The sequence below is a fragment of the Acinonyx jubatus genome, chromosome C2 (assembly GCF_027475565.1).
Source record: "Acinonyx jubatus isolate Ajub_Pintada_27869175 chromosome C2, VMU_Ajub_asm_v1.0, whole genome shotgun sequence".
NCBI lineage: Eukaryota > Metazoa > Chordata > Mammalia > Carnivora > Felidae > Acinonyx > Acinonyx jubatus.
This window is the reverse complement of record NC_069384.1, coordinates 72,782,549-72,798,958: the sequence shown is the minus strand read 5'-3', so window position 1 is coordinate 72,798,958 and position 16,410 is coordinate 72,782,549. Positions and strand designations below refer to the sequence as shown.

The following is a 16,410-nucleotide window of genomic DNA, read 5'->3' as shown; positions in this document are numbered from 1 at the left end:
CACAACTGTTGCACATTCATGAAGGTTAAATACCAAAGGCATACATCCAGAAATAAGCCCTCACATTTATGTTCAATTCTCGACAAAGGTGCTGAAACAATTCAGTGGGTAAACACTAGTCTTTTCAACAAACTGCTCTGGGGCTACTGGATGCCACATGCAAAAGAATGAAGTTGGTCCATCTTCTACCTCACACCAGATATGAAAACTTAAAATGGACCAGAGACCTAAACGTAAGAGCTAAAACTCTGAAACCCTTGGAAGGAAACACGGGGGTAAATCTTAATAACCTTGGATCTGCCAATAGTTTCTTAAATTTAACACCAAAAGCACAAGCAACCAAAGAAAAAAATGGATCCATATGGACTTCACCAGAATTAAAACTGTGCTTCAAAGGCACTATCAGAAAGTGAAAAGACAACCCACTGAATGGCAGAAAACATTTGCAAATTACACATCTGCTAAGGGACCTGTACCTAGAGTGTACAAACAACTTTTATAACTCAGTAACAAGATAAATAACTCCATTAAAGAATGGACAGAGGGGACGCCTGGGTGGCTCAGTCGGTTAAGCGTCCAACTTTGGCTCAGGTCATGATCTCATGGTCCATGAGTTCGAGCCCCGCGTTGGGCTGTGCACTGACCGCTCAGAGCCTGGACCCTGCTTTGGATTCTGTGTCTCCCTCTCTCTGCCTCTCCCCTGCTTGTGCTCTGTCTCTCTCGCTCTCAAAAATAAATAAACATTAAAAAAATTAAAAAATAAAAGAAATCTTCATTAAAAAAAAAAAAAAAAGAATGGACAAAAGATCTGAATAGACATTTTCCCAAAGAGCTACAAGTGGGCAATAAGCACATGAGAAGATGCTCGTCATTTGGCATCAAGGGAATGTAAATCAAAACCATGACATATCGCTTTATACCCACTAGGATGGCCAAAACACAAAAAGACAGTAAGACAGTAACGTGTGTTGACAGAACTACGGAGAAACTAGAACCTTTATACACCGTTGATGGAAATGTAAAATGGTACACCCATTCTGAAAATCAGTATGGTAGCTACTCAAAGGTTAAATATATTGCAATTCCACTCCTAGATATATACTTAAGAATTAAAAACCACACAAAAACCTGTACACAAACGTTCACAGCAGCACTGTATTCATGATAGACAGTAGGTGGAAACCAAATGCCTTTTAACTGATGAATGAATAAACAAAATGTGGTATATCCATTCAGTGGAATGTATTATTTGGCAACAAAAAGCAATGAAATACTGAGAGATGTTAGAGCATGGATGAACCTTGAAGACATCAGGCTAAGTGAAAGCCAGTCACGAAAGGTCACATAGCTTGATTCCTTTATTATGAACATATAGAATAGGCAAATCCATATATAAAGTAGATTAGGGTTTGCTTATGGCTGGGGGGGGTGGGGATTGGGAGGATTGGGGGCCACTGGCTAAAGGGTCCTGGGTTTTTTGTGGCAGTAATGTACAACTGGTTGTGGTGATGGTTGTATAACTCTGAATATACTAAGAACCGCTGAATTGTATCCTTTAAAACTGGTGAACTTGCATGGTATGTGAATATCTCAATAAAACTGTTACAAAAATAATCAGGAACGTGAAGCGTATGTAATTACTTTTTCTAAGAAGTCTCATGTTTTAGCTATTACACTATCATTAAAGCAAAACTTATTCAAAATCAGTACATGCTCTGTCCATTCAGCATGGAAGTTTCTCCCAGACAACCGTGCCTGTCCTTCAGTGAATGGAACAAAGTAGGCTTTAACATGCTGATGCATGTTCCTCTTCTTCCATGGGCTTTTCAGACTGTCCCTTTCCTCAGATCAAAGGGAAGAACTAGAAGTATATTGTTGCAGATGGATGAACACAACTGCAGAACCTCTCTAGCTCTGCCTCAGGCTTGATCTGGAATAACCTTTCACCCGATATTCAAATGAAGAACTGGAACACTAATTCCTTACCTGTTTATAAACTCTTCCTTGGCTTACCCACCGCTTTTGAGCAAACCTCCAGAATCCCCTCACAGGCTCTAAGGCCGTGTGATGGCTCTTGCTAACTTCCTGCATCAGGGCCCTACTCCTGCTGTCCCCGGTTTCCAGTGCCTTTCCTGCCACACAGAAGGTGCTATCTGTTGAATAAACCAGTATATATTTTTTATTCCCCAGGTGGAACACATTTTCAAATAGATCTTAAATATACTCTGGCCACATCGGGCAAGGCTTAACTGCAAAACTGTGGACGAACCGCGAGTCTGTCATCTTCTGATACATTTCACAAGACTGTTCATGGGCATGTGCATTTTTCTGGAGAAGGCATCCATAATGTCCGTTAGATTTCCAAAAACATCTATCACACAACACAAGGAAAGGATCTGAGTTAAGGGAATAATGAGGCTCATAGAAAAAGGGAGACAAAAGTAAAGTGAGAGGCTAAAACAGGAATGGTACTATAAAAGGTAAACCGTCCTTGTCTCACTCTTGATGGTCCTAAGTACTAAGGAGATCAGGCATCTATACCTAAAACAAAAACTAGCTGATCATCTGCCCATTTCCTCATGCCTGTGGTGAGCTTTAGAAAAACACACACTACCTTCTATAGTAGTGGCTCATGTTGACAGGGATCTTCAATAGAAGGTTGGGCTCTCTGAGGCTTTTAAAAACTACATCTGCTAGCCCCCTCACTCCAAGACCTGATGTGCCTTCTGCAATACCAGGGGACTGCTGGGTATGCATGTGAGGTTGAGAATCAGTAACCTATATAATGTTCTCAAAAGAATCCATCTAAAATCCCAGTCATGCTTTGGCAAATCGCAACTGTTTAAAGAATGCGAAATGTCCAAATGGCAGTGTATCTACATAAACCAATAAAACGTCTGTTAGTGACCATTTAATTTTATTTATTTATTTATTTTTTAAAAAACCCAACTTACAAATTAGTATGCATGTGTATTTGTTTACACAAACATTCAATCATTCATTCCCCCATCTCAAATTCAGCCTTCTACAGGACAAAGTTTCTGGGGCTCCAAGATGACTGTGTTAGACTCGGTGCTCCACGAAGCCCCTGCGTCTTGATACTGGCTGTCTGGTGTGGCTGCGTGCCACAAGAAGCAGGGTCCATTTCACAGCATCACGGCCAAGAGCAGCTTCTGTTTCTTCTCCAGGTGCACAACGCAGATGCCATTTCCACTGCAGCCCAAGTTCACGTATCTAGGTGCTTATAGAGTCTACGAGTTTTCTCTTTTTTATTTCTGTTGCCATGTTTTTTCCAGGCCTTCCCAGCCCTGCTCTCAGAGCTCACAGCAGCTGTAGTCACCAGGCCACTCCCTGGCTTGTAGCCCATCACAGCCTGGACTCCTTTGGTCAAAGCTCTCACGTTTTCCTAGGAAGTGAAGACAGCAGTATGGGAGATGTAAGCACAGTATTATTTATGGAGAACTCCAAGACAGAGGACTTCCACCCCCTTCACTGCTCCTCTCTCTCCCCATTCTTAAGTTTCTCCGCATTGTCTTGAGTGCATTCTCTTTGTCCTTCACTTTGCGTAGTCCCATCGCTTCAAATACCATCTGTAACTAGCCACTGAGCAAGCACTCCCTTTGCCTTCCTCATCTACCACATACAGCCAGCCAATAAGTTCTGTGGGCTCCAGGCTCTAGCATTTGGTGTACCTATCCACTGTTCTCCACCACCCTGTTCTAGTCCCGGTATTCATTAGCTTTCACTGGAACACTGCAACGCTCCCCACTTCTACTAGAGTTTAACAATCACGTATCTCTCTTTCCTCACAAACCTCTGATGGTTCCCTGTAGCCTGGGGAACCAAGTTCATATTCCCTCAGCGGGTACACAAGACCACTTACAACATGGGCTCCTTATTGATAGAATCCACACTCCCATCTTTTTATGCCTTTGTTCACGCTACTCCCTCTCTGCCTGGAGAATCGCCCTCACCACTCCTTCCAACCAGTACATTTATATTTGCCCTTAGAGTCCAGCTTAGATATCACCTCCTCTCTGTGGCGTTCACTCACCTACTCTCCTCCCGGCCCCAAGGGGGAACTGCTCCCCAATCTGGGTTCACAAAGTACCTGACTTATACTTCTGCCCTAGACCTAACGTGTCACGTTACTTGTTACCTTGCCCATCTCCCCTTAGCTAGAATGTGATCTCCCTGAAAACAGTAATTATGTTTTCTTCCTTTTGATATCCTAGGTCCTAGTGTAGTATCCACATGTAATAGTGCTCAAAAAAGTTTCTGTAAACTTGTGATTTTATTTAAGTAAAGCAAAATGAAACAAAAAACTGAACAATTAAGCTTACTTAGTAAAAATAAAATTAATCCCATATGATTCTGCAAGTGCAAAGCAGTATTTCATGATTGTCTTAATAGTAGTAGGTCCAAGGAAGAACCTATGATCTTTCTGCCTATCAGTAAATATTGGCAGACTTGGAAATAATTCAAACCAGGAGCCACAATAATCAAGTTCTAGCCCAGCCTTGCCATTTAAGACAAGTATCCTTGAATAAGTCACTTTGCCTCCTTAAGCCTCAATGGCCCCAGTGGTGGATAGCACTATCTGCTTGGCCTGTGTGAGGCACACAAATAAAGCATCATATAAATACAGAAAGAAATCACTCTGGATACAGATGACACCCCCTCCCCCCACCACCCTGTTATGGCTGTAGTAGTCACAAAAGGATTTAAAAAATATATTAAGTGCAGTTATAGGATTTAACTGCTCTGCATATAAGTTTTCTTTATTTTCTTATGTTAAAAAATCTTTTTTAAATGTTTATTTTTGAGAGGGAGAGATGGAGAGTGCATGTGAGTGGGGGAGAGGCAGACAGTGAGGGAGACAGAGGATCTGAAGCAGGCTGCTCGCGGACAGCAGAGAGCTCGATGTAGGGCTTGAACTCATGAACTGTGAGATCATGACCTGAGCCGAAGGTGGACAATTAAATGACCGAGCCACCCAGGTGCTCCTAAATTTGTTGTTTAAAGTGCAGCATATAAACTGTAGCTGTGATGTAAACAATAAAAGTTACTAAAATGTATTGGGGTGCCTGGGTGGTGCAGTCGGTTAAGTGTCCGACTTCAGCCAGGTCATGATCTCGCGGTCCATGAGTTCGAGCCCCGCGTCAGGCTCTGGGCTGATGGCTCAGAGCCTGGAGCCTGTTTCCGATTCTGTGTCTCCCTCTCTCTCTGCCCCTCCCCCGTTCATGCTCTGTCTCTCTCTGTCCCAAAAATAAATAAACGTTGAAAAAAAAAAATTTAAAATGTACTGGCTCAGAAAGACCACTAAACAGTAGAAAATATTTGCAAATTATAAATATGATAAAGGTTTTTATCAGAATTTATAAAGAACTCTTACAACTCAACAATAGGTAATTCTCCAAAGAAGATCTACATGTGCCAATGAGCACACAAGATTACCAACATCCTTAGGGAAATCAAAATCAAAATCATGAGACACCACTTCATATAGTAGGATGACTAAAGTAAAAAAAGACGGAAAATAAATACCAGTAAGGATATAAGGAAATTAGAGCCCTCATAGCCTGACGGTGGGAATGTAAAATGGCACAGACACTTTGGAAAGTCTGGCAGTACCTCAAATGTTAAACATGTGGTTAACACATGACCCGGCAATCCCACCCCTAATTATATGCCCAAGAGAACTGAAAATCTATGTTCACACAAAAGCTTGTGCATGAATGTTCATAGCATTCTTTATAATAGAAAAGGGGGGATGCTCGGGTGGCTCAGTCGGTCAAGCATCTGACTTCAGGTCACGATCTCATGGTTCATGAGTTTGAGCCCTACGTCGGGCTCTGTGCCGAGAGCTCAGAGCCTGGGACCTGCTTCAGATTCTAGGTCTCCCCCTCTCTCTCTGCCTCTCCCTGGCTCACGCTCTGTCTCTGTCTCTCTCTCAAAAATGAATAGACATAAAAAAAAAAAACTAAAAAAAAAAATAATAGTAATAATTTATCTTATAATAGAAAGGGGAAACAACCCAAATTCCATCTATGAGAAATAAACAAAATGTGACATATCCACTCAATGAAATATTATTTGGCAATAAAAAGGAATAAAGTACTGATAAATGGATGAACCTTGAAGTCATTATGCCAAGTTAAAGAAGCCAGTCAGAAAAGACTACATAGTGGGTGATTTCATCTATATGAAATGTCCAGAATAGGCAAATCTATATAGGAGAAAGCTGGTCAGTAGTTGGAAAAGGCTGGGGAGAGTGGGGAACGGTGAGTGACTGAAAATGGGTACAACGTTTCTTTCTGGAGTGATGAAAATATTCTAAAATTATGGTGATGGCTACACAACTCTGAATATACTATAAACTACTGAACTATACTTGCAAAGGGTGGATTTTACACTATGTGAATGGTTATTTCAATAGAACTGCTATATAATATATGCTGATCAGAAGTTAAAGAAAAACTTTAAAACTTACTTGATGGAAAAAACTTTTGTCAACTATATTTTCAACCTGTTTTGCTTTTTTATTTCCGCCTAGATGTATTTTTAGTTCACCACCATTCGTTTTGTTCTCTAGGAGTCGCTGGTGTTGATGCTGAAAGGTCACAGGGTCTCTTCCAGGAGGAGGATGACAGTACAGAAGTTTACCCTACGAAGACAAGAAGCGTTAACAGCACATCACATGTTGTCTGTGTTCTCCCAGAAGAAAGAAAAATCCTCAAAGAAGACATCTCCGCCAAGCACCCTCTGACCAGCTTCCTTTTTTCAATTAAAAAAAAAAAAAATTTATTTAGAGAGAGTAAGAGTGTGAACAGAGGAGGGACACACAGAGAGACACAGAATCCAAAGCAGGCTCTGAGCTGTCAGCAGAGCCTGACTCAGGCTCAAACCCATGAACCATGAGATCATGACCTGAGCCGAAGTCGGACGCTTAACCAACAGAGCCACCCAGGCGCCCCTTCCTGCTTTTCGATTAACCAAGCTGACTTCCGGTCACCTGCACACGGAGAGTCCTAATGAATACACTGACTTACCTTTAAAGTGTTCTGAAGGCCTAGCCTGCCCACAGCCCGCAGACCAGGAGGAAATCTTTCTCCTCTGTGCTCTTTTTTACCTTGTTTGCATTTCTACTCATGTTCTTTGGTGCACTTATGTGACTATACTTAGGCTAAGCGTTTTCCAAAATGAAAATCAGGACACAACTGCACAGCAGGATTATACTAATGCAGATGTTGGGCGGTGGCTCACTGGATGCAAATTTCCTGCTTCCCACCATAAACACTATAAACTATGGTTTGTAACTCATGTTCTCATCTTCCACAGTTTTATAAGTGGCAAATGAATAAATAATTTATCCATACAAATACTCTACTGATTAACTACTTTCTTCCTGAACTGAAGGCAAGAGAGTATGGATGTTCAATTTTACTCCTATGCTTCCAAGAGCTCTGCTGATGTGGCATTCAGAAGAGGGAATCCTCACAACCAGTTATTACGGGAGACCCAAGATGCTTGTTTGCAGAAAGAATTAAGCTTAATACATAACAAGTACTGGGGGCTAATTATGCGCCAGGCACTGAGCTTAGTGGTGTGTGTGTCTCCACACGCACGTTATTCTCATTTACTTCCCATAATAATCTCGTGAGACAGCTACTATTCGTTCCTATTTTACTGATGAGGAAAACCCAAAACTTAGCAAGTCCTCATCTGTGATGTGGACAGACTCGGTATGTATCTTTAATGAGACGACGCACCGAAAACAGCACTATTCTCGGCAGGGCTGTGAGTACCATTACCGGGCGAGCGCAGGGAGAACGGCATACGGACGCTCCGCTCCCAGGAGGACTGTGACACAGCTGCAAGAGGAGCTGCAGGCGATGGCAAAGCCAGAGGCACGCATTTATCACTTTTGCTGACAACGTGCAGAGAGCTTTCTCTCTCGTAATTGTGCTGTTGGTTCCATCTCTGGCTCACATGACGCCAACTCCCCTGGATCAAGAAAGCCACGCCGAGGCTGCGGATCTCCTCCCGCAGAAGACCCGCGCCAACCTTGCCAACACTGGATCTTGCCAATTACAATACACCCTCAACGAGAAAATCCCTCCTTTGTGATGCAACAGGTTGCTGGCGTCTAGGCGCCGTGAGAGAGGAGGCCTGCTCACTCAAGAGCATCGAGGAGCTGGGCTCACTTACACTGACGTAGTCCTTCAGGATATAGCGAGCAGACCGAGGCTGGTCTGGCTGCCCGTGCGCAGTCATGAATCCTCGCATATCTGTGAGGAGAGATGGGTTGTGCAAAACTGAAGTTAGAAGACGGCAAATCACAACGAAGACAACTGAGGTGAAGGGAGTTTAGTCCATTACCACACCAACTATGCATCCTTACTCTCTAGCTTTAAAAAGCAACTGTCATGGTAGAAGACATTCTGGTAGCGTTATAAAGACATCCGACAATCTGGGTGAACGGACCACACTGTTCTGATAGCCTAGCACCAAGGGCTGACACACACATTCAATCTCTCTCCACTCCAGTTATTTCTTTCATCTCTTGATTTTAAACATTTACATACGGAGGCCACCTGTAGAATGCTAGGCCGTCACTACAATTAGCAAAACCAAAAGCAATATAGTAAGTCTTCTTGTTTAATAATGTATCTATGCTTTTTCCCAATTTCCCACACATACAACAAAGATCCCTCTAATACTAACTCAACTAGAGGGGGTAGCAGAGCCTAGTGGTTAAGAATATGGCCTTTGGCAGACAGGTTGGGTTAAAAATAGCTCCTTCACTTAGTAGCTGTGTATTGGCTCTTTCAGTTCAGAAGAAAATAGTTAGAACCCCAGATCGCACAATACATAAAAAAACACGTAGGCAGATTAAAAATCTAAAGGTACATAAAAAAAGACATTACAGGAAAATAGTTTTATCCTTTTAAGATAGGGAAGGCCCTTCCAAGTAAAACACCAAACACCATCAAGCCAAAAAGGAAAAAGTCTGTTAAAATTGTTAACATATATAGGGCTAAAGACACCACAAAGAAGTCCTACAAATCCTTAAAAGAACAAAAAGTGCATAGAAAAAGGTGATTCCCAGAAGAAACAGAAATGGCCAGCATATGCACAGATGTTCCATTTCATTAGTAAAGATACGCAAATTAAAGTTATTTAGCAATGTCTTATGAACCATCAGAGATGATTCTTTAAAAAAAAATTTTTTTAATGTTTATTTACTTTTGAGAGAGACCGAGACAGAAAGTGAGTGGGTTAGGGGCAGAGGGAGGGGGAGACACAGAATCGGAAGCAGGCTCCAGGCTCCGAGCTGTCAGCACAGAGCCTGACGTGGGGCTCGAACTCACGAGCTGTGAGATCATGACCTGAGCCGAAGTTGGACGCTCAACCGACTAAGCCACCCAGGCGCCCCTGTCAGAGACTATTCTTTACAGACCTGCAAAATGATCTTAGAAACTATACGTATGTGGTCATCCATTTTTACAAATGGCTCACCTTACTGGCTTTTTCCTTACTCTGATTTTATCAGCATTAGATGAAAAATCTTAAAAAACGATTACTTTTAGTTTTATCTGGAAGTCCAATCAAATGGAAAGTCTGGTGGAAGCCCACTACTGGGGAGAGGTCTGGAATATGAAACTCAGGCTATGCGCCACTGATCAGACCACTGTAGGCAAGTCATTTCATGCTCTGATTTCAGATTACTCGTCTTAAAAAAAAAAAAGAGGTGAGAGGCGGAGTGATCTTTAAGGTCTCTTACGTGGTTTTGTGACTACACCAGTCTCATCACAAATGCTTAATATTTATCCTCTTTAAAGTCTCTCAACTAAGCTAAGTACAAGTTAATGTCAAACCAGATTTCCAAGGGACTGATGGAAGGGGAGGGAGGCTGTTTTGTGTCCCTACCCTGACCACATTCAGCAACGTCCCAGTCTGAGGGCTTTCCCTTCCAATGCTGCCCTCACAACTCTCCTACCTGCTCTGACAGCATATTCATTTTCTTCCCAACATCCCTTTTCTTCCCTGTTTGGGAGAAGACTCCAGAAAGAGCCAGCACAGCCTCAATCTGAATCGTGTCTACACCTGGTTATCTTCTGAACAGTTTATGCCCTCAGGGCCTTTTCTTAGAGGCATGTGACAACTGCTGGCTCTTGCTGGTGCTCTCTGTGGGAGCTTTCAACAGTCTGCATCTAGGCATTCAACAGGGAGGGGCCTGACTGCTATAGTGAAAGCAAAGGGCAGACCTGAGGAGAGGCAAGGGATTCAAAGCATCTCCTCCTCTAACTCCAGAAAGCACTTACCACACTGAAGGAAAATGCTACTCACGGAGCAGTCAGCTCCCCTCCCTTACTGCTGCACTCTGAACCCACCACCAAAGCAGCTACCTGGAGACCAGGTAGCTGGAGGCAAGGCCAACAGAGACAACGAAAGCACAAACCTTGGAAGATGACATGACAAATGCTAAGGAAAAATGTAAATTTCTATCTCTGCAGGAGTAGTTGCTCTCGTTAACTATGTTGTTACTTTCTGTTCATTTAATTGTTCATGTTTTAAGATAAATCACAACTCACATCCGTAAGCTGTCAACAGTTCTTCTGATGTCGGAGGTCGATGGGGATCTTCATCCTCTCTAGGCTTTATGATATTAATGCCATAGGTAGCTTCTAAAACATATCTTGGAATATTCTGGCAAACATAAGCTTGTTAAGGAATCCATTACCTTGAACTGACCCCTCCCCACCACGGCTTCTGACACATGCTTCTAATTCTGAGACCATGGTACTTTAGCACTCCTATGACCGAAGCCTTTTTATGTCTCCAAAAAAGTACAGTTATTCATTAATTTTCAAATGCTTTCTCTTTAAATACCATTCTACCTTGTACCGGCTCTTCATGCACATGCCCCATATGCCCCCGAGACTGAATCCAGAAAGGGCAGGATCCATGGCTGATTCACGCTCATAGCTTCCACAGAACCCAACCTTATCTGGCTTGTAATGAATGCTCAATACACATTCGATTATTAATTCAAACAGAAACGGAAAATATACAGAAAAGCATAAATAATGTAACAACTGTGTTCCCAACTATCAAGAAGTGGTAACAATTTTGTCTATTAAAAATTGTATTACAGGGGCCCCTGGGTGGCTCAGTCAGTTAAGCGTCCTACTTTGGCTCAGGTCATGATCTCAGTCTGTGAGTTCGAGCCCCACGTTGGGCTCTGTGCTAACAGCTCAGAACCTGGAGCCTGTTTCAGATTCTGTGTCTCCCTCTCTCTCTGACCCTCCCCCATTCATGCTCTGTCTCTGTCTCAAAAATAAATAAATGTTAAAAAAAAATTTTTTTTAAAAATTGTATTACAAATGCAAACCTCCGCCAGTCTGCTTCTCCCACTCTTACACTCACATGTATCTATTAATGCAAAGTACTGTTCTGTGAGGTGACAATTTTTACAGAAATGGGTGTCACACCGTATATGTGATCTTTTGAGATCTACCTAGGTTACCACAGGCAGACTTAGTGCAGTATTTTTAACAACCATATACTATTCTATTTTAGTGATATACTGTATTTTATCAATCCTGGCAGATGGATTCTTTCTCATTATTTCCTACAGGAAGAGAAATCAAATTGGGGTAAATAAAATGCGGTGGCCTTCAGGGCAGTCATGAAGAATCTTGTCAAGAACTGTACAGGGCCAGAAACTTCACGCTTATAAATTAACAAATTGGCATGTCAGTTTCACGGAGTCTCCTTCCTATCTTCCTCCAGCATCCACTGGACAGTAACAGACTAACCTGTTGGCTTGTAAGTAGGGTAAGATCTTAAGACAATGTGGTTCTTAACAATATTTTTTTCATGTCACACACTATCCTAGGTGCTTCACATAAGTTAACTCATTATGCTGGGAAGCAGAAGAGTTCCTTTTTTTTTTGGTAGGCCTATTTGCATACTTTAAAAGCATGCTGGGATTTTGATTCGGATTGCATTGCATTGCACTGATGTATCAATTTGAGAAGAATTGACATTTTAAGAGTATGAAGTCTTTCAAACCATAAACACGTATATCTCTTCATTCAGGTCTTATCAACCGTGAAGGAGCTGTTATTACTGGCACTTTTCAGAAAAGAGAGTTTCTGGAAGGTTAAGCAAGCTTATCACACAAATAGTCAAATGGCAGTGTCAGGATTCAGGTTTGCAACTCGGGGCTGAGATCCAAGACTGGGCTCTTCCACTGATTCCAGGCGACACTGCTGCACTCAGGACATGAGGTTCTGCAATCCTGATGCTACCTCACATATAAACTTGGGTAAGTTACTGTTAAGTGTTTCAGGTTTTTCAATACATCCAATGCAAAGCCAAGTCCAAAACAAACTTGAAGCCCTAGTGTACACGTAACAACCAGTCTTTGTAAAGCAGAAAGGATATTAGTGACACAGGGGGAACATGGTCTCTCATTTGGTCAATAGGGAGGATTCCATTGCAAGTCATTTCTGCCTTGGTAGAGACGAAGGATGGCATCACCAGGCCCGGGCAGTCACATAAGCAGAGGCCAGGTTCCACATAGAGAGTCTGAAAGACAAGTGAGAGGTTTACGCTGGGCACACAGCAGAGGAAGGGAAAAGACCACCACGCGAGTGGTGAAGAACTCAGAAATACCCAGCCGGAGGAACTGGCTGAGGAGGAAACAGGCTGATGCTGCAGAAATACCTGAAAATGCTTGGTGTGACCAGGTGTGGCAGACACAGACACTTTCTTGTTGCCCATGATGGTGTTGATTGTGGAACTCTTACCAACATTCGGGTAGCCCACCTGCAAGAGACACCTAAGTTACTAGCGTCTGACAGTACGTGTATCAAACCCAAAGATAATAAATAGTGCAACTCCAGCGTGTCTGGTTGCTTCAAAAGATTATTTGAAATAGGTGCTGTTTGTGGACAATTTGTTCCCCTGCAGTGTGGATGTATTTATTCAGACAGGTCTCCAGTGATGCACAGTCAAGCTAAGTACATTTTATTTGTAGAGGTCTTGCTGTAACAGCAGATATTACAGTAAACCTCAGCCCCTTGTTCTCAGCTCTACCCACGATGTCCCATCTTACAGGCATTTCAGTTTCTGTTGTATTTTCCACACTGTGGGTGAAGTCAAGCATCAGATAGGTATTTTAATCATCACAACATACAATCACTTTTAATTTTTAGTAACTTACCAGCAAGCTTCTATCTTATTGGTTAACAATGGTAAATGGCACATGGACTTGCTGTGGGTTAACAAGCTATTAAAACTCTTCAGTGAGTCTTAGCAGGATCATATAAAGATTCTCAAATAAATGCTCAAATCATGCCAGTCTTGCTCCAGGCTTTTTCTTGGGTTTTTTTCCCTGTACCTCTAAATCCAATTCCTTCTTACCTGGTTCAAACAATCCTCCGTCAGCATGACTGGAAGATTACAAATACTGATCCCATGGAACATAAAACCCCAAACCTTCCACCCCCAGTACAGGCCTCGTAACACATCACTTCCATTGCTCAGCTTCGCTCTTGCCCCTCTCCATGCTTAGCCATACTGCCACCTGCTGGTCCATGGACATACTTCCATTCCTGGGGCTTGGTTTAAACCTTTACCTTGTTTGTCTGAAGGCCCTTCCTTCCATTGTCACATTGTACTTTAAGGTGCAACCTCTTACATAAACATGTCAGACAACTGCTCATTAATTTCAATATTCTCATGTTTTGTGTTTATTTATATCTTGATTACATAACATGTTACCATTTGTTTACATGTCCTTTCTTGGGGACAGGGGACTTCTGTTGCTGTCATCTCCCCAACCTCCTGCAGACCAGGCTCCTCATTATACAACTCCTATAGGGCACTGGATGTCCTCTCTACCACTCCCTACACTTGGAATTAGAAGTTCTGGGAGGGTGGAGATACACTGACTGTCATGGCCCAGCAGGACGCCTAGCATGTAGCCGGTGATCAATAAATGTTCACAGAATGAGTAAATTAACCTATTTTCAAGATTTCTAGAGTAAGACATTCAGAAAGTGGCGAGGCTGCTTAGCATGTCCGTAAATGTGAGAAATAAACTAGCTTTTAGGGAAGCTGGGCTTTCTGGTGGTGTATGGAAAATGAATTTTTAGCAATAATATATAGAAGTGGAGTTGTAAAGCTAAGAGAAATTAGCTACATTTCCCAAAGTTCATAGCAAGTAAATCAGTTCCACTGTAGAACTGGGAATTACACTAGGTCTGCCTGGCTCCAGGGGCAATTCCTTTAACTAGTGTTCTAAAATAAAATGTCAATCTGCTATAATCATTTTAAGTACGCTTTGGGAGGGGGACAGTGCTTCAAAACAATTAGGATTGCTCTACTCGGCACGTAACTTAAAAGCTAGAAGATGTTAAGGCTGCCATGATCTACTTTCTTTCACTGTTTTGTTTTCTTGCTTGGATGGAAGATCTATAAGATAACTTCTCTAACATCTTACACTTCCTTAGCTAAAGATGGGGCCGTCTGGAGCTCTGCTGTACACCCCTGAGGTTTGGGTACTTCTCACAGCCACCTCTAGAATTAGTGTATATATAGCTAGGGACGTGATCTCCTTTCCCGTTTTTTGTTTATTTTTGAGAGAGTGCGCACACATGTGCACGAGCGGGAAAGGGGCAGAGAGAGGGGGACAGAGGATCCGAAGCAGGCTCCACACTGTAAGCAATGAACCAGATATGGGGCTGGAACTCACGAACTGTGAGATCATGACCTGAGCCGAAGTCGGAGGATCAACCAACTGAGCCACCCAGTCACCCCTCCTTTCCCCTATTCTTATGCAACCAAAGCACCAATCTTGTTGTACCTGGCCCAAAGATGTTGGGATTCTCCCTAGAATGCATCTGGAACATTTACAGTACAAATTTGCAAGGATCACATGACACCATAAGCCTTCAGAAGGTAAGAATATTGACCTGGAAGAGTGAAAATGGTCTTAAAAGTGTTCTCTTCCAAGTACTTCTTGGGAAGTCACATGACTGGTAGCGCTGAACTGGAAGGAGGTGGGAGAAGATAATTACTATGAAAAGAGGTATAGCCAATGTAAGCCTTGAAAGAGTACACTTTTGACTTTTCCTGTCACACTGCCTACTCCCACAATGCCAGTGGGCAACAAGAGGGCAATAACGTTCCCAATGATGCCAGAAGCCTGGTTAGTAGTCCCTTGGATTCCAGTGTAGCTACCAATGGATTGGATATAAAGATACCCATGTGGTAACAATCTCAGGACCTATTTCACCTTACCAGTCCAACGGTAAGCTGTCCGTCTTTCACTTTCTTCCCAGTGTGTAGCTGCTTAAAGATCTCCAATAACTCCTGCCTTGATACCAGGTGGCTGAAATCGCGTGTGTGCCTCTTCTCCAGGGTGTTCCTGCCCTGAGCCTCAGAATCCACAGTACAGCTTTCCTTCCTGTCCCAGCCACAGGGCTCTTCGTCAGGGTTGCTGTCCTCTTCCGAACACGTCTGCCAAACTTCTTCCTCCTCCTCCTGACAGTCCTCGTACTCACTGTTGTCTTCATCGCTACTGGCAACTTCACCAAGTGGCGGGGATCCCCCGTCCAGGAGCTGTTCGGTCTCACTGTGAGGATTTTCAGCCTCATCACAACTGGAGTTTTCAGACTCGGTTGTGTTGGCTTCTCCAGCACCCTCGTTCACATGTTCCTGATGAAATAACAGAAACCGCAAAAGTTCAGAAGGGTAGAATAATGGCATCTTTCATTCTAATGAAAGTATTCAGAGTTGGTTATTGAAGAACAGAGGACTAGAAAAGCCATGAAGGAGACCAGAAAAAGTGAAAACAGGGAGATAATGTAAGTCTTTCAGTGCAAGGACACAACCAAACTATCAACAGTGGTGCCCTCTGGGGACGGGAGGAACAGTGGACTGTCACTTTATGCGTTCCTGTATTATTTGAACTCTGTACAAACAACATGCGTTACTTCTGTAATAGATACATCTTTAAAGAAAGCAAGAGCTTAGAAAAGCCCATGTCAAGCTGAATTCTTTGTCAATATGCCATTTTACAACGGCCTATAGAACAAAGCATTTCTCGTTAACAATAAAACATTTAACATTCTCTTCTCTGCACAAAGAAGGGCAGAATTTATAATTTGAGTTTTTTACATTTGCATTTTTAAAGACTCTGGTTTGCATATTTAAGGAAACTGCTATTCCTTTATAATTCCCTTTAATAAATCAAAGTGCTGTGCAGCACAGCTCCCTCAGGATGAAATAAACAAAACTCAACTCCACATGCGAAAATTATTCACATATGCAAAAAAGAAAAAAAAGATAAAAATCATTTACTCTTTAGGGATGTGTAAATTCTTCTGAATT

At 42.5% G+C, this 16,410-nt stretch overlaps 1 protein-coding gene across 1 annotated transcript in view; it reads right to left on the bottom strand.

Moving 5' to 3' along the window:
* Positions 1–2,941: 2,941 nt before the first annotated feature.
* LSG1 (large 60S subunit nuclear export GTPase 1) overlaps positions 2,942–16,410 on the bottom strand; it is a 36,074-nt gene continuing 22,605 nt past the window's right edge. Inside the window, exons 8-14 of the mRNA XM_015073793.3 lie at positions 15,319–15,735; positions 12,739–12,840; positions 12,457–12,600; positions 10,599–10,722; positions 8,212–8,291; positions 6,494–6,667; positions 2,942–3,406 (exon numbers count right to left, since the gene is read on the bottom strand). Coding sequence (XP_014929279.1) covers positions 3,227–3,406; positions 6,494–6,667; positions 8,212–8,291; positions 10,599–10,722; positions 12,457–12,600; positions 12,739–12,840; positions 15,319–15,735 — 1,221 coding nt within the window. The 3' untranslated portion in view covers positions 2,942–3,226. The remainder of the gene's footprint in view (positions 3,407–6,493; positions 6,668–8,211; positions 8,292–10,598; positions 10,723–12,456; positions 12,601–12,738; positions 12,841–15,318; positions 15,736–16,410) is intronic.